The sequence below is a fragment of the Macrosteles quadrilineatus genome, unplaced genomic scaffold, assembly GCF_028750875.1.
Source record: "Macrosteles quadrilineatus isolate MER2022 unplaced genomic scaffold, UCM_ALF_1.0 Scaffold_9__3_contigs__length_116548681, whole genome shotgun sequence".
In the NCBI taxonomy this organism is placed as follows: domain Eukaryota; kingdom Metazoa; phylum Arthropoda; class Insecta; order Hemiptera; family Cicadellidae; genus Macrosteles; species Macrosteles quadrilineatus.
The window spans coordinates 73,408,323-73,430,031 of NW_026542602.1; the positions used below are offsets into that span (position 1 = coordinate 73,408,323).

At 33.7% G+C, this 21,709-nt stretch overlaps 2 protein-coding genes across 5 annotated transcripts in view; one reads left to right on the forward strand and one right to left on the reverse strand.

Annotated features, from left to right (window-relative positions):
* The window catches only part of LOC129002010 (E3 ubiquitin-protein ligase ariadne-1), a 26,126-nt gene extending 23,586 nt beyond the window's left edge, over window positions 1-2,540 (reverse strand). For both annotated transcript variants that reach the window (XM_054429496.1, XM_054429495.1), the window contains exon 1: window positions 2,445-2,540. In XM_054429496.1, coding sequence (XP_054285471.1) covers window positions 2,445-2,460 — 16 coding nt within the window. In that variant the 5' untranslated portion in view covers window positions 2,461-2,540. The remainder of the gene's footprint in view (window positions 1-2,444) is intronic.
* LOC129002011 (serine/threonine-protein kinase ULK3) overlaps window positions 1-19,861 on the forward strand; it is a 22,394-nt gene extending 2,533 nt beyond the window's left edge. The window contains exons 4-12 of one of the 3 annotated variants that reach the window (XM_054429498.1): window positions 3,578-3,792; window positions 4,526-4,635; window positions 5,272-5,388; window positions 6,864-7,122; window positions 8,863-9,084; window positions 9,666-9,850; window positions 10,379-10,472; window positions 15,875-15,928; window positions 17,779-19,861. In XM_054429498.1, coding sequence (XP_054285473.1) covers window positions 3,578-3,792; window positions 4,526-4,635; window positions 5,272-5,388; window positions 6,864-7,122; window positions 8,863-9,084; window positions 9,666-9,850; window positions 10,379-10,472; window positions 15,875-15,912 — 1,240 coding nt within the window. In that variant the 3' untranslated portion in view covers window positions 15,913-15,928; window positions 17,779-19,861. Of the gene's footprint in view, window positions 1-3,577; window positions 3,793-4,525; window positions 4,636-5,271; window positions 5,389-6,863; window positions 7,123-8,862; window positions 9,085-9,665; window positions 9,851-10,378; window positions 10,696-15,874; window positions 15,929-17,778 lie in introns of those variants that run through there. The other 2 variants (XM_054429499.1, XM_054429497.1) reach the window with 2 other exon arrangements.
* The last annotated feature ends 1,848 nt before the right edge of the window (window positions 19,862-21,709 follow it).

Here is a 21,709-nt window from a genome sequence, read left to right on the forward strand (position 1 = left end):
TTTATAATAATAATTATTTTGCAGCAATACATGCAACAATAAAAATATCACATGGGTCACAGTGACCTTTTACATATTGAGTAAACAATCTTCAAAGAAATATAGAATACAGTACTAGCTGTACCCGCGGGCTTTGCCCCGTTTAATTTCATAAGTATTTGCATGGCTCAATCACGTCCTGGATGAAGTTCGTTCGCTACGCTAACATGCCTCCGGGCTGAAAATTAGCTGTTGTCATAAATTAAAAAAAAAGATAATAGTGCTGCACCCTGTTGGTAATCCTTGTAACTTTAATGCTATTGAACATCTTAGAACAGGACCAACTTGTTTAATTGAAACAGCTGTTAAGATTCATTAATTCCTTTTAAATATGAAAAATCACAAAGTTAACATAGGAAACTCCAGAGCCACTGGGGCGGAGCCCGAAAGCCCGATCAGAATAAAAACTATTTAGTTTTCCTATTTAATGCCCAAAGAATCGGTGTACCGAATATCAGCCTCCTAGGTAAATGGGAAGTGGGAGAATTAGTGATCAGTGAGAGCTTTGCCTTTTATATATTTAGACTAGCTGTACCCGCGGGCTTTGTCCCGTATAACTTCATAAGTGAGCTCGTTCGCATGGCTCAATCTCGTCCTGGTTGAAGTTCGTTCGCTACGCTCACTCACCTTTGGGTTGGAGCTCGTTCGCTGCGCTCACTTGCCTACAGGTTAGCTCGTTCGCTACGCTAACTCGCCTCCAGGTTGAAGTTCGTTCGCTGCGTTCACTCACCTTTTGGTTGCAAATTAGCTGTTGTCATGAATAAAAAATAATAATAGTGCTGCACCCTGTTGGTAGTCCTTGTAACTTTAATGCTATTGAACATCATAGAACAGAACCAACTTGTTTAATTGAAACAGCTGTTAAGATTCGTTAATTCCTTTTTAATATGGAAAATCATAAGGTTAACATGGGAAACTCCAGAGCCACTGGGGCGGAGCCCGAAAGCCCAATCAGAATAAAAACTACGGTACTTAGTTTTCCTATTTATTGCCCAAAGAATCGGTGTACTGAATTTCAGCTTCCTAGGTACATGGGAAGTGGGAGAATTAGTGATGAGTGAGTCAGTCAGTGAGGGCTTTGCCTTTTATATATTTAGATTCAAATATTATATAGAATATTCAACAATTAAGTAAAACTAAATGTTCTGAAAACTTGCATGTGCCCTGTCAGCTGTTGAATGTCGAGTTACCGAGTGTCGAGTTAGTGAGGTTTTACTGCACTTAAAATTTATTTTTGCAAGGGGATGGATTTAAGTTTATACATATTTCAATTACTAATGACTGCTTTCAGGTTAATGCCAGGGAATTCTAATCAAACAAACAAAATATTAACTATTTGAATTTGTTCTAGATCATAATAAAAACAGCTGGTCCTAGTCAGTAAGCATAGTAACCTAAGTAGTACATTCCACCCCCTTCCTTACACCCTTTCTACAAAGGCCCCACTAGAAAAATCAGGCCATGCTGCAGGATCCATGACGTCATACTAGTGGATAGATTTCATTGATAAATTCATTGCCATTGCCATTCCCATATGTTTTAGGTAAACAAACAAGCTGGCTGTTTGTAAGATTTTAATGGTATGAGTTTAGTACAACTATCCACCACTGTGACGTAGTGTTGCGCTGCCCCTGCTGCAGCATGGCCTGTTTTTCCAGTGGGGCCTTCTTTCTACCCTCATATTTGGGTTTATGTTTAGCTATATTAAACAAGCTGCATCCCATCCCAATCGGCAATACAATTTACAACTCTCATCCCATCGCTGCAGTAACAATGCATTGTTTCTTTAAATCGTTATCATACTCGCTACATGTGATTTTATTGACTTTTTTGTGTTTTAACTTTAGATAGCTTTATACACAATCCAGTGAAACATTAAAAATTAAATTAAAATTCTGAAATGTATATGAACTGTCAATTAGCCTTTTACAAACTAAGAACTTAAGCCTTGTTTACATAAAGCCAGTTGCCAGGCAGGTTACCTGCCTCAGGTAATTTGAAATACACTAGAGGCAGGTAACCTGCCCCTTAACCTGCCTGCCTCTTATAAATACGGCTTTAGTGATGTAATTTATGTTAAATCCTTTTAATCCACTGATGTATCCATTTTAATATTCCCATTTTAATTTGTCGTAACTATGGAAATCCAACAGGAATTTTGATTTAGTTTAGATATACTGTAAATTTGACAAATTAAGTCTTGTTGAAAAATAAGCAATTTAAAAGCATTCTTAATTTCCAAAATTTAAAAATACAGCTAGACTACATCTGTTCTGTCGTCTTAAAAAACTGATTTGTTACTTGTAGAACAACATTACTCTTCTCTGCTTTATATTTGTACTAACTGTGAAATCTCAAAATAAGCTAAATAACCATCTAAATGAGTATGGTTAGTCTTCACTCACCTCGTTTTCGTTTCATTTTGCATCAAATGTTCAATAATTTGTTTAGGCTGAGTTTACAGGTGTCAGGTTCGATTAATGACTTTTACAATGGATTTGGCATAGCATAAAGCATTGAAGCAAAATATGTCGCCATAGGAACCTGACAATATTTATAATATTATTTTTGACCAAAGATAGTTTTGATTTCATCTGCTTATTAAAAATGTAGCCAGTTATAGGTTTAAAAAAATGTACTGTAGTTTAATTTTACCCCTGATATTAAAGTGCAGATTTAAATATCAACTGCATTGTTAATTATGTTTTACTCAAAACCACTGTATTAACTAACTTTCCAATCATTTTTTTTATGTTTGGCATTCATGCAAACTTACTTTATAGCATGTTTTATTTACCCCTCAAATACTATTGTATAGAAACTAAAAAAGAAGATTTAACTTTGGTAGTAAACTACTTAAAAGGCTCCTTCGACTATGTTTCTCTGAGTAAATGACTGACTACAGCTGATCCATATTACGAGGGTTGTACATAAGTTAAAGTCTGCATCAGGCTCTCTTCGCAGCCAAGCAAGCTTGTTCAAATCTGACACCGACACGTTCCTTACTCAATCCACTAGTTGGTTCCTACCCTTATGGGACGATTAGTCATGTCATAGTATTCGAAAATGCTATGAAAGAAAATTTGCACTCCTGCCAAGTACAAATCATGTCCTGAAAAAAAACCTCAAAACATAAAGAAGTTAGCAAAAAGTACCAAACAGAAACAATACATCTAATGTAAATTATTAAAACTAGGTCACACAATGACGGTACATATAAGATTTTTAGAGAAATAGAAGGAATGTCAAATAAATGTAGCCTATAGTACAAAGGAAGGGAATTCATCTCACTGCAGCCTTTTTTTGTTTCCGTCTATGACTTTCAGACTATCGAGTATTACAACTGTAATGTGTTTTATTATGTAACTTTTTGAATTTAGGTTACCATACAAATAAAATATACAAGATTTTTGATACAAGATTGGATAGCCTGTAACCTTTGGAAATCCTTGTTTAAACGGCCTATTTAACAGGTCTAAAGAATTTGGGAATTCGTTTAGAGACAGAAAGTCACTTATTTAGTTATTTTCATCAACAGATTCATCTACATAGTGATGGAGTATTGCGATGGAGGAGACCTTTCAGCGTTCATTCGGAAACGCCACAAGTTGCCCGAGACAGTGTGTCGCAAGTTTATGCAACAACTTGCGACTGCTCTGAAATTCTTGCGACAAAACAATGTTGTACATCTAGATCTCAAACCACAAAATCTGTTGCTCACTACTCAACCTAGGCTCTCACTTAAAGTTGGAGGTAAGGAAATTTACCTCAACTAGTCATTAGTAAATGTTGGTAAATTAGTCACTCACTCAGATTTTTTTCTAGTATTTTTCTACGCCAATGGTATATTTAATTGAAGTCAGAGTTAGTTAAGTGCAAACGCTTTTAAGGGAAAGCGGTCGAAACCCATTAAGGTTTTGTGGGTTGCGTTTGGAATTGAACCCGTCCCTCCTGCACCGAAGTCTGGGATGCTAACCACTAGGCTTGTAACACACGCAACTTAACAGTGTGTGTGCTGAAAGTAAAATGAGTCAAAGTGGTAATAGTTATATGATTTAATCTGTTCGAGTATTTTTTTCATCTTGGATTTTGTGCTCAATGCTTAGCAGTGTGTTCATAAATCATAATTATTATTAATCATAATAATCTTAAATACCTTTTGAAAACATAATGCTATTACAAAAAATGTATGTAGGTAAGCTTTCTGTGGACTCTTGAAATAAAAATAAACATGATTATGCCTTCTGCAGTTTTAAGTAAGAATTTTAGTTTCGATTGGAATCAGTCTACATAAAAAAAAATAAAACTAAGTGCGTGATAACTTTGCATCTTGTAAATTTTCTCTTCCTGTGTTTTGTTTTGAAAACTAACAGAACAGGCTCGCCATACACCCTAGCATGAATTAATATATTCTGTTATTTGGTCTAGTTTATCATCTTAGTCTTGTAGAAAGTTGTTTGGTTTTAATCTTATCTCCACCTTTCAGACTTTGGTTTTGCCCAGTTCCTGTCCAATGAGGCATATCATTGCTCTCTGCGGGGTTCTCCACTGTATATGGCTCCAGAGATGCTGATTAAAAGACACTACGATGCTAAGGTATTTCCACCATTTAGTTGTTAAAGAAAAACAAAATAAGACGGTTAATTATTTACACTAAGTTAGTGAAATTAGCAAACATTTTTTTTTTATGTGATACCTTCCGTATTATTTCACAAATTATATAGCCTACAAGAAATTACCTTTATTCTGCCCAAGTAAGTTCTGTAAGTCGTCTGTATGGCAACCGTTTTCGAAGTCTATGGCATGATTGTCAAGCTGGATATATGTTGTTGGATTTGTTTGCGATTGCGGAAGACATTGATGATGTTCCTATGACTGCAGGAGATGTTCATTATTTTGCTACGATTGTCGGAGACTATAACATGTCCGTGATCAAGGGAGATGGGGTTGATGTCTAGATACGATTGTGGAAGATAGTTATGATTTGGCCGTAATTGTGGAGACGATGATGATGATGGGTGATATTTAGGATTTTGCGAAAAAAAAGAGGATTAGTGTGTAACAAACTTGGTAATTATTTTGACTTGAATAGTACAAATCTTTTATAACAAGGAAAAGATTCTGGATTTTTGTGACGCCATTGTATTTCTTAACGAAATTACAAATAAAGGAAACTGTCTATTGTCTATTGTCTACTACTGTCTACATTATTATTACACTTTGCCCCAACAGGTGGACTTGTGGAGTGTTGGTGTGATAGCTTACGAGTGCTTGTTTGGCCGGGCTCCGTACTCCTCTGCCTCCATCAAACAGCTGCACGCAAAGATTGCAGCTCAGGCCCCCATAGAGGTAATGTTGTGATTCTGATTGGTCTGTGGCAGTTACATAAGTCACTGAATTTCAATTTAAAGGAATAATTTTAAAGGAAAGTCATGAGGCTGATCAGGAGTTATTTTGAAAAAGGGTAGATCCTTGTGTATGTAATAAGATACACAAGTAAAAGATTACAAAATATAGCACAGATATTTTGTTCTAGTAGGCCTATGATATTTATTCTGATATGGTTGCACCTCTAAGAAGTTTTATTTTAAGACACTGACATTTTGTCTTAATATAGAACTTCTTCAGAGGATAGCACCCTACATCTAAAGAAATCCTATATCACGATAAAATATCAGTGTTATTGTTTTGTGATAATTTATTTGTATATCTATTAAACCCTATTCTATTTTTCCCAGGTAAGCTAGCTAAATGAAACACCTTTTAAAAAATTCCTTTAACTCCCATAAAAATAAAGATCTAATATATAAAATTCTCGTGTCACAGTGTTTGTCTGCAAACTCCTCCGGAACGACTTCACCGATCGTAATGAAATTTGGTGTGTAAATTCTGTAGGTATGCGAATCGGACGTAAACTATTTCCCGTTTCGAAATTCTTAAAAGGGCTCCGCCCCAGTGGCTCTGGAGTTTCCCATGTTAACCTTATGAGAAATGGAATTAATGAATCTTAACAGCTGTTTCAATTAAACAAGTTGGTTCTGTTCTATGATGTTCAATAGCATTAAAGTTACAAGGATTACCAACAGGGTGCAGCACTATTATTTCTTTTACATTTATGACAACAGCTAATTTGCAACCAAAAGGTGAGTGAGCGTAGCGAACGAACTTCAACCTGGAGGCGAGTTAGCGTAGCGAACGAGCTAACCTGAAGGCAAGTGAGCGCAGCGAACGAGCTCTTACCTAAAGGTGAGTGAGCGTAGCGAACGAGCTCCAACCCAAAGGTGAGTGAGCGTAGCGAACGAACTTCAACCTGGAGGCGAGTTAGCGTAGCGAACGAGCTAACCTGAAGGCAAGTGAGCGCAGCGAACGAGCTCTTACCTAAAGGTGAGTGAGCGCAGCGAACGAGCTCCAACCCAAAGGTGAGTGAGTGTAGCGAACGAACTTCAACCAGGACGTGATTGAGCGATGCGAACGAGATCATCTTGAAAATTAAACGTAACGGTACTTTCTTTCCATCGGTCTGTCTTAGGGGAAACCTATAACTTAGGCGATACGAAGTTCGCCGGGTCAGCTAGTAATTTTATAAAATTAAGTGGTACAGTTGAGCTTTGTTTCTAGTATCAAAGGTGGATCTGTAACTATTGCTATTAAGAGCAGCTTTTAGGAACAACAATAACCATCTTTCCGTCCTCAACTTGTAACAAACCACAGGTAAAGTGAATAGAGAGATATGGTCGATATTTTGTATAGTGTTGTTTTTCACCATAAAGAAAGTAGGGTGAATACAGCCGAGTGTTCTTATCCACATGTCGTACACTGTGCAGGTACCTGAGGGCTGTGTGTCGCGAGACTGCCAGGATCTGTTGTGCAGACTGTTGAAGCATGACCCTCAGGAGCGGATGTCCTACGAGGAGTTTTTCGCTCACCCCTTCCTCGACCTGGAGCATCTGCCGAGCGAGGACAGCTTTAAAGAGGGCGTGAAGCTCATCCACGAGGCAGTCAATAAGGATGCCAACAAGGAGTTCAAGCAGGCCTTTATGCTGTACTGTCAAGCCCTCCAGTACTTTGTGCCTTATATTCAAGGTTTGGATTTAGTAATTTTGCTGATTTTGAGTTGGATTTTTATTGTTTTGTATATAATAATTAAATTTTATCTCTGGATCTCATTTAAAAAAATAAAAGGTCGAAGAGGGATCTCATACACCCTTGAAGCGTCATCGACCGTTTCCAGCTTATAGGTTCATTCTCAAGCAGAATACCAAAATTTAAAAATACCCCTGCCGCAGCAAACCTGCCGACTAAGCCAATTTCCATTTGTCTAACATTAGGTTTATTGTAGGGATGGACGAGATTGGATTTTTAGTTCGAGACGAGACGAGACGAGATTTTTTACTTCTCATAAAATTTCGAGACGAGATTGAGACGGGATTTCCCTTCTCATACACAACGGGAAATGCACGTTCAAAATTTTTACCTGATTTTGTAACATTGTTAGATGACTGTTTAAATACAAAAATAATGATAATAGGCAAGAATATTTACAATCTTTTATTAAAAAAACATCAGCATAACATTTTTTTATTAATCACGCCTAACTTATTAAAAATGCCTACGATTAGGAAACATAGTGATATCAGTTAGGATAGAGTTAAACTTATCCTAAAATAAAATAAATCATAAAATAAAAGCAATAATAATTTCTATAAAATAGTTACTTGTTTTGACTTTTTATAGTAATAAAAAATTCCTCACACTGCTTACACTTAACATAACTTCTCAAATGTTATTAAAGTAATATTATTAAAATAATTAAAGTAATATTTACATTTAAAGAATTAATTAAATAAGAACGCCTTCGCAAAGGAAACGCAACTACAACACGCTCCTGTATTGCGGGTATTGCATTGACTTTCTGCAGGCGTTTTTAATTTTTTTTTTTTTTTTTTTATATTCTCGTCTCGATAAAAATCTCGGTCAAAAAGAAATCTCGTCTCGTGTAACGAGATTTAAAATTTCCCGAAAATTTCTCGAAATTTCGAGACTTGACCATCCCTAGTTTATTGAGTACCTGGGTTTGCTGCTACAAGGAAATTAATAGTGTGGTTTTTAGTAAAATATTAATAGTTTAGTATAAAATAAATACATTTGCCAAGTTTGATCAAAATATATATCCATAAACAAACAAGCAAACTCCAAAATTTTACAATATTCTCAACAAGAATAGGCTAACATGTGAATTTAAAATTTGAATTTTTTGAATTTTCTCCGTTACCAATAACCGTACAAAAACATGATATAGGCTACTAAAATATTAGTTTTTTAAGCTCTTTAAAAAATTCTTGAGAAAAATTGGAAAATTTTGTGTTTTTTGAGGGTCAAAAATTAGAAAAACCAATTTTTACCCCATAAAACCCCGTTTCCATGGTCCGATCATGCTGGTTCGTGAACTCATTTAAGTTTATCCCGCCTTACACCTTTAAATCAAATTTTATCTAAATCGAACAAAAATTACTCGAATTATTGCGTTCACGGACATATGTATATGCTACATAATATATACATATACAAATTTGAACGAATAGTGTTTATTGTTTATTGATTTAGTGTCCAAAGGAAATTTTGAGTTTCAAGGTTCAATTTTTTTATGTTTTGCATTTCATTTTCAACAAAAACATTGTTTGCTTTTGACTCTCAATGGAAAACATTTCCTGTCGTATTATTTTTCATTTAAACTTATACCTAAACCTTTTATAAGGTACTAATCATGTAGGTTGTTTTACAAAAAAATAGCTTTACTTACAAACTGTTGATCCTATTTTTTAGCCGAGCAAGATCCTGAGAAGAAAACGACTTTGACTACCAAAGTAGCTGAGTACACAAAGAGAGCTGAGGAACTGAAGTCTGTTTTACAACCTCAGCCATTACACAGAAAAACATCACCAGAACCAAGCGTTACCAAAGAAAAAACCACTTCAACTGTTACTTCAACAAGCAATACTGGTGTTACCGTCACAGACTCAAGATCTCCAACCCCCATGGAACTGAGTATGTTTTGCCACAAGTTTTATTGTTTTATTATTTTCACCTTTTGTTCTCTCAATAGCCTAATATTATATATGAAAGAGTTGCGTGCTGGTTTTGTCCATGTAAATACCACGTGACTAATAATTTGAAATTCCACACAAAGTGTAGTTACTCATAACTACAGGCATTCTCCCATTATTGACAGACTCTGCCCCTTCGGGCTTTCAAGGTTCTGTTCTGAGGTAAAGCGTATTGTTTTTGTTGTTTTTTTCTCTTTTTTTTCTTCTACAGAATCAGTTTTAAATATGATTTTTAAAGATTTAAATGTTGGTCCCACAAAGGGACTTTGTCACAAAGACTTCTTCCTTCTGAAGAAAACCCCAGGGCAAAATATCAAATGCATTGTGTTGCGAAGTTTTTCTGGCATCAACTTCTTTGAACTTCTCTTTTCTTGGGTACGTTAGTTGTATATCCATTGACTTAATTTATTCCTAAGCCAAGAGCTCTTTCTCCCAAAAACTACTCACAAGGAATATTTTTTTATTTTATATTTTAATGAGTGTTTTGTAGAAACTGTAGTTGATTGTGGTCTGGTGTTGCAGTGGCCTTGTGCTCTACCACCCCGTCGCTGAGAGATGCTCTAGAGATCGGCCAAGCTGCCCAGATGTACCTGGCCGAGGGCCAGTACCAGCTAGCTCTAGACAAGTTCCAGGCCAGCCTAGGAGTGTTAGTTCCACTGTTGGCCACCGAGCCACTCGGACCTCGCAAGGAGCTGCTCTACAGACAGGTTAGACACTGCACAGGGCCCAGCTATCCTTGATCATTGGGCTTTAAATAAAAGGTTCTGGGTAAAAAAAGCTAATCTCAGTTACTTATGTCATCCTAATTAACACTCATTCTTACCCTTAAAATAAATACCATGGTGTGTCATCATCATAGAAGTTGAATTCTCTATTGGAAAAACAAGTCTTCCTATTTTAGATCCTAAGAAATCACAAATCATGTCTTAGCTCATGGGAAAAGCTTTGATGCCACAAGGGTTTTATAAGAGATGCGAAATATTAGTAGACAGTGGAAATACAATCCAAAATACAATGGTGGTTTGAAATAGAATACAACATATTTTCTCTCATCAATCAGAATGTGAGTGGTTCATTTAACTATTTGAATAAAAATCGGCTACTTCTGGTCCGAGTTGATGCGATTGTCTACTTCAGTATCCAAAATTAAAGGTTTACATTAATATATTTAAAATAGTAAGAATAAGATAAGTACTATGTTGAAGTATAAATTTACAATGGATGTTTCTATGCAGGTTCAAGATTGGCTGAAGCAGGCAGAGAGTGTCAAAGCTCTAATGTCCTGCACAAAGATGGACCAAACACCCATCGCGGCTGCCGAGAATAAAGGTAAAAAACGTAAATTCTTCCTAAGAAAGATTAAAATATTCAAGTTCCTACAAAAGACTGACTAGGCTGTTGAAAATACTCTGTCCAGACTTATTCGCAATTCATTGCTCAATTAGTTAAGTTTTTTGTGGCATTTCCCCTGTAATGTTGTTTTTAGGGTATATTTTGTTGAGTTAAGTTTATTTTTCAATTTTGTTATGTATTAAATACACAACGCACATTATTGTTAGCAATATGTTAAAGTGTTAGTTGTATGTTTTTACTGTTTTTCGTAACTGTTTTTTTAGTAATTTCGTTAATAATTTGGTTTCATCCTTGTTAGTTTATCCAATTAAGAAAGTATTTTCTGATTAATGTATCTACCAAGGTTTGATTGGTGTAAAAAATGTGCTAAATTTACTGTAGTTTACAACTATTTATGAGATCTTATGAGATGTTTACATAACCATCATTAGTTGTGTAATTTCATTGAGGTAAAACTGAATGATGTTGAAAATTACAAATATTGTTTAGTAAAACAGTAGGCACTCTTGGTAATTTAACACGTTCACTGCTAATGACGCACTTGTGCGTCATAAGTATATTAGCAGATATATAATACATGATGTATATAATTACATAATATATTTTAATCCACAATTTATAGTATAAAATTTATTTAATTAAAGATATATTGTCACTCAATTAACATGATCATGTTAATGTTTATGTTTTTTAGCCATTTATAAAAGTATTACATATCATTAGCAGTGAATGTGTTAAGCTCTACCTACCTTTAGCTTTCATTGGTTGCTTTCATATGGTGACAAACATGATGCAATCAAATCTATTATGTAAATAAGGGCCATGGAAAACGGAATCTAGACCATAAATGGCAGTAAAAGCTGCATCACTCCAATTAGATTTTAATGGAAAATCTGTCACCTGTATTTGTAACTAGTAATTAGTAGGGCCATAAGTACAGTGGAAGTTGGATAATTCAAACACCAAGAGACCAGTAAAAATCTAACCAGCCAAAAACTAAAATCAGACAATTTTGACAAGAAAGGACCTGAAAACTGAATAGTGACACTTTTGATTTCACAACTGCACTAGGAATGTATTTAGTAAATGTAAGTGTTTATTACATCAAGAGTCAAGGATTTGTAGGTTGGTTTGACTTTGATGACAACATCGTTGCTTGATTTTACAAAGTAAACGGTACTTTCGTATTATGCGGAGGCCACTTATTTTAGAGGGATTTTTTTTACTGGAGACCAAAAATGACTACATAATTGAAAGGAACATACTTTAATTGACTTAAGAGTCTTCCTTAGTGGAAGCCATGTTGGATTTCTTCCCCATAAGAACAATGTTAAACATTACATCATTTGTGGACACGTAACGGCGTTATTTGTTAAGATATAGCTTTGAAATTTATAATTTGTATTTTTAACATAATAGACTCGTGACTGAGGTTTTTGAATTTTGAAAATCCATTTTCATTTCCTTTCAATAATTAGCTTAATTTTAAGCTAATTAATAATCAATTATTCATTATAAAAATTAAAAATTGTGAAATAAAAATGTCAATCTCTAGAGGACCGCAATTCCTTAAATTTAACTCCTTATCCATAATTATATGACAATTTGCTGATGAGATATTTGGACCCAAAGTTAACATTGTTCTTATGGGGAAGAAATCCAACATGGCTTCCACTAAGGAAGACTCTTAATGTACAAATTTGACGTGATTACGATTAGCGGCCTTTGAGTTCTGCCTCCCAGAAGGCAGCGATGTCGGCAAGGATTAAGTTGAATGTGTCGCCGCCGCTAGCTGCCACATGTACTCCGCTAAGTAGGTATACAGTGTGCTGTGGTGGTTATGTTAGGTTGGGTTATCATAAATATGTTTGTAGGACTTTCCTCGTTTCGTTATGGATCAAACATTACTAGATGAGTAATCACTCAGGACACTAATCCAGATAAAGGCAGTGACAGGTCAACGACCTGACCTTGGCCTTCTTGGAGGGGATTTGGCGAGCCAAAGTATGACTCATCTGGTATCGTTTGATTCATAAGGAAACGAGGAAAGTCCTGCAAACATATTTATGATAACCTAACCTCGTGGCCTCCGTTTGATAAGAAAGTACCAAGTAAACAGTGTAAAAAAATTAGAGTTTTGTAAAATTATATTCAAAATCCCAACATTATCTCACTTGTATTATTTATGGGTAGGTAGTTTTAAATATCAAGGTTAAAATGCAAATTAGAGATATTTTTGTATTTAGTGTGTTGTATTAAGCACATTCCACTGTACTGCAATGTAATTTGTTTTACATTCATGTCCTGAATTGTCTAGGGTTATACGTCTGTAAATTTAACACGTTTTTAGTTTTTAAGGTTTGATGAAACCAAATTATGAAGTGGGGATGACAGTCTAATGAACCACGTTAAGTTTTCAGGAACCCGTCCTTGCAAACTCAATGTAAAAAGTGACAAGTAGCAAGAGTTGCTACTAGTGATTTATTGTATTTACCAAAACTGTGGTTAGTGGTGCAGCTTTTCCTGTTGATTTTCCAAGGTCTTTGGATTAAAAAAAACCAGTGACATATGCTATGTTGGCCTACTAAACGATGGTCCCAATTTTGCTAGTGCAAAAGAGTGCCTGTTATCTAGGCTTACGACACTGTTAAAAATGCATTTTGGTAATACCGGTATATTAGTATACAACTTGTGATATTCAAAATGGTACCAGTGTTGAGTTGTGTTTTGATGTTAGTAGTCACTTGTGATGAAAATCTTGTGTGATTCCTGTTTATTGCCTACATGTAAAATAATAACGCAGCAATAACTAAACATGTAATCTACTTAACTACTTAACCCCTTGGAAGAGGAGTCCCGTAAAAATATGTTACATTTGCAAAGTCTTTTTCAATTTATATCATTTCTTACATACTGTGATGTAGAAGTTCTGAATATATGTTTTTTGTTAAGTATCTCTATTTGATGTAGGCGTACTATGTTAAAAGTGTATTTGTTTTAGTCTTCGTATTTTTGTTATTCAAAGTCAGTGAAAGATCTCCCTAGTTATTTCATAATTATTAAGATTAAGACTGTGTATGATAAATTTAAGGATATTTACTCAACAACTTAAATGCCAATGGATCTTTACCAATTGGTTCAAATAGGTTAAGCAACTAAGGTAATCTTGTAAGGTTGTAATATGTTTGCGTAAGTTATACACAAGTTCATGTTGTAACTAATTAATGTGATTTGGTCTTTTATCTCCTAGACTTTTTTCTCTTTTTTTATATATATACTCCCAAAATATATGCCAAAATTCTTTTCTCTGTTGTTATCTCATGTATCTGTTTCATGTTATCCATATTAAAACATTATTCCAAATTTTTTGCTGTTTAATTTATTCTTTCCAAAACTCATAAAATCAAATTCAACTCACTTGTAGGTTCAAGTCTTACTGGACATCAATTAGCTGCAGCGTATCATACATATCATATGTTACAAAAAGGTATCTAAAAAAAATTATGTTAAAAAAAGTTGCTTTAGGCAGTCCAAAAACCAAAATTCTCATGAAAAATTTCCAAAATGCTTATTTATTACTGGAATCTTTATAACCCTTTTAAAATTATTCGAGCTACATTCACATTTAAGCTATTAGAAATGAGAAGTAGCAATCTTAAGTAATTTTTTTTTTCATTTCAGAAAAAAATTCACAAGTAATAATGTAAATTTTGCATTAAACATTATGATTAAAACAATAACTTGTTGTTCATACATTATAATAATCTGTTGATGTTTTTTTTAAATACCACATTCTCTACATTCAACAAAGTTCCCCAGGGGGCAATATATTGTGTGTTCTATAGTCTACCTACACATCTTCAATGTCTTAAGCTAGCTGTGTGTATTATCCTCTTTATTCTACAATTCAAAATCCAGGCCTAGGGCCTTTCCTTAAACAAAAATACGACTATTTATTAGTAATAGTATGATCCAGGAATTTAAAATCTCAAATACTAAAATAATCTGAATCTTAAATAGTTTTTTTATCAAACACAACGTATAATCAACTTGGAAATTCTCATGAATCTCATTATTTAGTTTATTTTTAATTGATTTTGAAAACCAGGGCTTTCTCACCTTACAAGGAAACAGGTTTTATTAACTCAGTCATGACACAATCAATTACAATATCATAATTTGGAATGTTTTAAGCTGAATATGAGTGAATAAGGCTAAAGCCACACGAGGCGGTTTTTACAGCCGACAACAGCTATGTTTGTAGCTGAAAAAGTATAAACAACGTACGTGAATGGTATATGCCACATTGAGCGTTTAATAACGCAGAGCAGGAATTTCAGCTGGCAACTGTAACGCAAGGATGGGCCTGTGTCCATTTTTGCAGCTGATATTGCCATTGGCTGACCTGCCACAAGGGCAGTGTTCCAACAACGTGACTACGGTTGTTTTAAATGCTTTACGTGTGACAAACTTCTGCTCCTGCAACGATAATTTCCGAGAAAATTGCCTCAAGTGGCATTACACTAAAATTTGATTCGGGTGTTTAAATTATATACAATATTTGCATAGTTTGCAAATTAATTACATCTTTATCTTGATTTTATTAAATTGATTTAACCTCAGCGGGATAGAACAGTTCTGACGACATACAATAAATAAATTCCATCGCGGTAGTTGAGTTACCTCTTGAGGAGACGTTAGACGTTAGTCGCTGACACTAGTTTGCTGTTACCCGATCTATGCTTGATTGTTGCAGTATAATTCTCTTTTTTCTTACACAAACAGTGAAATAGCAATCTTCAAAAGGGCCCTCCTAAAAGTTTTTCACTGATATGAAGTCTTCGAATACTCAAGTGGGTACAGCTCGTGACATCTAAGCTGGCACTTGGCCAATCGCTACTAGTATCTAGTTCAAAAACATTGTGTTCCGTCATGCGGGTTGCATCAACTGTCCTCGCGACCCATATGAAGGCGCTTAAGTACATAATACAAGGGGAGTTAACCCCGTGAGGCAGCGGAAATGTTAGCAGTAGCGGAGGGAAAAGAGAGGTGGGCTTGTGTGTAGACTCTGGGTATTCTGGTGACGTGCTATGGGGTCAAATAATCGTACCCTTCTCCTTCCTTCCGCCCAGGTGAATTTTTCTCTTCCTTGAGCCCCCAACAACGTAAAAAGATAAACCTCTGGCATCCCTGAGTTTGGGCCCATTTAATAAAGGGCGCCTGCTTGTGTGTCTTTCCTGAAAATTAAAAAAAATAGTCAAATAACACTTACAAGTGTTATTTGACGTATTTTTGTACTTTCAGGTAATTCAATAATACGTACGATGCTGATCAAGAAGTTATTTTGTGTGTCTTTGGCATGCAACCTAATTGATTAGCCTGTATCGTTGTTGCAGAGGCCTGCTGTATCCAGTAAAAAACGTTCTAACATGGTAAGTTCAGATCAAGACTGTTAAGATATAAAAATGAATACACAAAACTGCATATTTTACCCAACATATTTATTGGCACAAGATCCAAAATGTATATTTATTTAACATTTAAAGTATACAGTGCAGCAGGGTATACAAACAATAAATATATTATTATTTGAAATACACTTTCTATTTCATGAAATAAACGTGTGTGTTTGTAATTAAAATTAAGCTTGTTGAAGATTGTCTGAATAGCTCAGTAGTTTTTAGTTTTTAGTGATGGCCTTGAAATCTGAAGGTTGTTAGTCATTCCAGTTGTTCCATTATTCCATTCCAAGCGAGATCAATATTCTTCCCCCAGAAGCTATACAACTTTTAATGAATACCAGTAATTAAATATGCTATTTAATAAAATGTAGAAGTTAGATTGTAAAAAAAACACGGATCCCATTCCTTAAAAAAATTCCAATGGCTTCAAAAGCACAATAAGTCAGTAAAAATATTAAAAGTTTAACTAACTCACGTGCTATCCACTTTTAACTCTCCACTGATCAGCTTGATGCTGAATTTGGTTTACAGATAAAACTGGAGTTGGTTCGGCAAAATTTGCTAACTACAGGACTCAATTGACAATATCCAGTAATTTTAACAGTTACTGTAATAACTCTGTGTTTAGTAAAAGTACAGGATGTTTTTTTAACGCAACCCAATTTACAAGTATTGTGAGACACTTTTCAACGACAAAACCAGCTGATGTGTTGGTATCCCTGTATTCTTTACTTCATTGCCAATAAGCTAATATGCATTGTTGCATAGTTGTCTACTAGGTTTAGTGTTATTGGGATTTTATTGATACTAAAAAAGAAGAGGTGGTGTCTGTCTATGTGTTTGTATGAGCTAAACTAAAAAAATACTACAAAAATAAAGCTACCGCTCCGAGGATACATATAGAACTATTCCCCCTATTTTATTATGCTCAAGTATTGAGGCTATTTGTACAATTTGTGCATGACCTTGTTGTTGCAACTCATAGAAAACCGTTAAACGCCAGACAAACATGCATTACTGGCACCCTACGAATTAATTTACTAATAACATGACTGTCAAATGAATTCATTTTGATTTCAAATGTCCAAATATTCAAATATATTAAATACTGCACAGATATTAGAACAGAAAGGGTATGGATCATAAACATAAAAAAATGATGTCACTCACCCAAATGTAAAAATTTATTAAACATCATTTAAATGGAACTGTCAAACCATCTTTTAATTTCATTAGTATAGGCATTGACTAAGACTAAGCGAATTTCCATTTGCCTGATTATAATTTTACTAAAATATGTTAGAAAAATAGTAAAATACATTATTGACAGGTTTGGAACTATTGTGATATATTTTCGATTACAGTGCAAATCATTCAACATGTTATTTGATTATTTATACCTTAAAATCTATCATTAATTTTGTATCCTTGGTAGCTAGCCTAAATATGTGTTCACAGTCTGAGTTAACAAAAACGTACTATTATCAAGTTAAGTAATACAGTTCAATTTTGTTTCTAAATTAAATGGTGAAACCATTTTTAAGCCATTTTCAAAGAACCAACATTGTCTCTTATGCATACTGACCCCGTTGCAAGGCACCGGTATAGCTGCTAGTTGTTAATAAGACTCAATATAAAACTTATAATTGTGGTATGGTTATCACATCCGCTTATTTCGTCGGTAAAAAGTGTCCCACGGCACTTGTAACTAAAAAACACCCTGTACAACTTCTAAGAATATTAAAGTTTATCAACAAAATGCATAAACTTATCTTAAAAATTCTTACTTGCTTTTATATTGTGTTTGTTGTTTGTTACAGTGCCTTGCCTGACTTAACGTTGGTAATTATTTGGCAGCTGCAAAATTGAAACAAGGTTATGGCCAATAAGTACTTGGATAGGGTTGGGCGAATGTGCTCTTCTTTTAATCAATTGTACTACTCAGTTGTCATATAAAACAATGTTTTGTGACATATACTTTATGTACTCATTGTTTATGAGGTGATATTATGATTTTAGGTTGACTTGTATCCAAAATCATAGTTTAAGTTAGGTGTGAGTTTTAATGAAAAGCTAAAACTGTATGATCTATTTCCGGTGTTAGAAATGTATAAATGCCCTTTTTTATTTTTTTTTTTACTTATCCGCTTTGGTTTCTAGATAAAAGTTACAGTGACTGTTTTGCAGCAGAATTTTTTGAAGTCTAGTGAAATAGATTTACAAAGAAACAGATTCAGCCCTAGCAAAGAATCTCTTTATCCAACTGTGGTAGTTACATTAACGTAAGCATAAGCTAGATAAAACTACTCTATAGGATTTTACTGGGCTCTCTTTAGTTGTAACGAGTTCAGTTTCGTAACAAGATGTATATAGTAGGTTATAACCATACATTTGAATAATATTGTTGATTAATCTTAATGTTTGTAAATGCAAGAGTGATCGTCATCATGACAATTAAAGAAATAAATGGCAGCTAAAAGAATCTTCAATAGGATAAGTTTGTCTCAAAAGTGGTTTGGTAGTTTGACTGTAAGTAATGTTTATCAGACTTCATTAGTACTTTAAGTGTCCACAAGTTTATTTAAGGTGCATGTGTGTACATTTTTATATGTAAGACCTTTTATTTAAAGTGTCGGATTCAGGTTTCAATGTTATGTTTTCACTGACTAATATGATCATTAATTATTTAGATTTTTCTCAAAAATTATTGGTAAAAATTTAAAACTCGCTGTCTCTCTAAACGTACTTCCTGAAGTGTGAAATTGTGTAAAAAGTGCATAATTTTCAACAGACTAAAATAAAGTATTTTTAGTTTTAGTATCATAAACATAGTTATATATTTTAAAACTTGTCTGTGCTGAACAGTGTGGCGTACTTGTAAAATTTACAGTGGGGAATCACTTACTATTGTCTAAAAAATCAAACAAAAATGGTATCAGCTATTTGTCACTTAATTCTTTTGATTATCTTGTCAATGACCATAAATTAATTTAATTTTTACACAGTAGGAACAACGTAAGTGACCATAAGCGAGGATAACTCGAGTAAAAATTGTCGAATTTCTTCAACTAAATATGATAAAGCAATGTTTAAGTCTATATGCTTATTCGAACGAGTTTGCTAACCAGCATGATCGGACTATAGGAACAGGTTTTATGGGTCATTTATAAAAAAATAAGTTTTCCCCAATTTCGGCCATCAAAACATAATTTTGCAATTTATTTTTAAACCACGTGGTAGAGCTAACAAAAATAATATGCTGAGGTATTGTACAGGCCTACAGGATAAATTGAAAAGAAAAATTTAAATTTAAAATCTCTTATTAATCTGATGAAAAATAAATAAACTGTTGTACCTTTCTTGTTTATGGATATATTTAGATAAAATCTAGCAAATTTATTTATTTCCTACTAAGTTTTTAATATTTTAATAAAAAAAACACACTTCTTTACCTTCCCTCTAAGATATCCAAAGTAGTACTCATTAAACCTAATGTTATTCCCCCATAAGGAATAAATCTGAATAAAATTTTTGAGGAAATATTTGAGTGAAAATCCAATTAGGCAAATGGAAATTTGTGGCTGAGGTATTTAATATACTCATAGATTAAACTAAAGAATGACCTTTGACTATTAATACATGGTATGACACAAACAGAAGCACACAGGACACGAAGTCACATTTTATGGTGCAACTGATTTTAAACACTAATCAGCTCCAAAACCATAATTATAAATTGTAAATTTTTGGCATATTTATCATTATAATAATACATTCAGATTTACTAGTATACTATATGTATATAAATTGATTTTATTTTGTTTTGTAGATTGTTCTGTTATATGTTGTTAATTTATTCTTTTATGTTTGTTACCTATTAGTTGTTATGTTGTTGAAAGCAAATAAATTATTTTCTATGGCTTTTACTTTATTGCATTTCTTATTTTATTCATTGTACCAGATAGTTAGAGTGTATTGTTCTAGTAATATTTTTGTATGTATTTTTCACAACTGCTTACAGAAAGTAGCTATTTTTTATTACGGCTAATATCTCAGAAAATAATAGTTTCCCAAGTGTTAACTCAGAGCAAGAGAAAACCATACAACTGATTTTACCCTTGCTCTTAATCAGTTCTACACTTTTTGCCCACAACGCACTGATTTCTTTGCCATTAATTATTAATTAACTAATAACTAATCAGTGGTTTTTACGGTTTAACAATCTAAATGTTAACAGAACAGCATAATTGTGTCTTAACCAATATAGTAAAAAAAATAAAAAAATACACTCTTAGCACCAAAAGATTTGATTCGATCAATTAGGAAACCAAATGGTTTAAAGGTTGACAATAACTGTATTACTTTGATTACCTCCAATGATTGTAAGGGAATATGGTATCAGAGGTATTTTTTTAATTCCAGTTTTAAAGTCAATGATATATTGTAGTTGAGAAACGTAAAGCTCTTTTAAGCGTCAAAGTCAGATCTGTCCGGTTAAACTTGAAGGTATCTTATTGTTTACTGTTAAGTGTTTGTTTTCTTGTTCTTCTAAATACATTTCAACAAAATTATAAACTTACTGCTACGAATAAAGTTACAAAAATAAATGAGGTTTTGTTGAAAGTATTTATAGTATTTAACGTTGAACAAGTTCAACAACATATTTATTAATCAAAAGACAATATACACAATTATATGGAATTACAATTACAGAAAATTTGCACTGGACTGAACATATTGATAGTATGATAAAACATTTCAAAGTTGTACACTGCTTAGTAAGAAGACTCCAAAACATAGTTGATCAAGAAGTATTACTAAAAATATATTATGGGTGCTTTCAGAGTGCAATAGAGTGTGTGGGTGTGCTTTGAGTGTGCCTATATGGTGTACTCTTTTGGAGAAATAAGCCCTGATGCAAAGAGAGTTTTTATCCTACAGAAAAGAAATGTTAGAACAATTTGTAAGCAACATTACTTAACACCATGTGCACCTTTTTTAAATCACTGCAAATTTTTACCTTAAGATATCTTTTTGTATTTGAAGCAGCAGTAACAGTTAAGAAATCTCCCCAATGCTTTGTTCAAAATTACAACCATAAAATTAATATGAGACAGAAGAAAAATTTACATGTACCTCAGATTAATTCAACTTTAGCAAGAAATATCCCTCACTATCAGTGTGTAAACATTTTTAATAGACTACCAAATGGGATTAAGGAAGATCCTTCGATGGAATCCTTCAAAGACAAATTGAAGAATATAATAAGGAATCACCATTATATAAAATTGAAGACTTTATGGCAGATCCATAAATATAAAAAGGAAAAAAAACTGACGTCCAGCACAGCAGTGCTTCCAGTGGCAACACTTCAAGTATCAAGTATCACAACAAACTAACTAATTTTGTAGTATATCATGGACTTTGCATTTAATTTATGATGGTAGTCCACAACTCCTCAGGACAGACAAGCAGAGGCTTTTGAATGGATTAAATGGATGGATTGAATGGATATTCAAAAATCCATTCAAAACATTGGTTTAGGAGGTGGTTTAACTTTGATAAAATAACAAGAAACCAATATAAATAAAAAATCTGACATAGGTACCCCAGGTACCCTGTTTACTATTGACTAGACTAGGCTAATATGATTTTACCCAACTGAACCTGAAGGCACAGAAAAAATGTCAGCTGTTTTTAAATGTCGTACTTTTACATCATAAGACAATAAGACTTAAGTCCTGAACACTT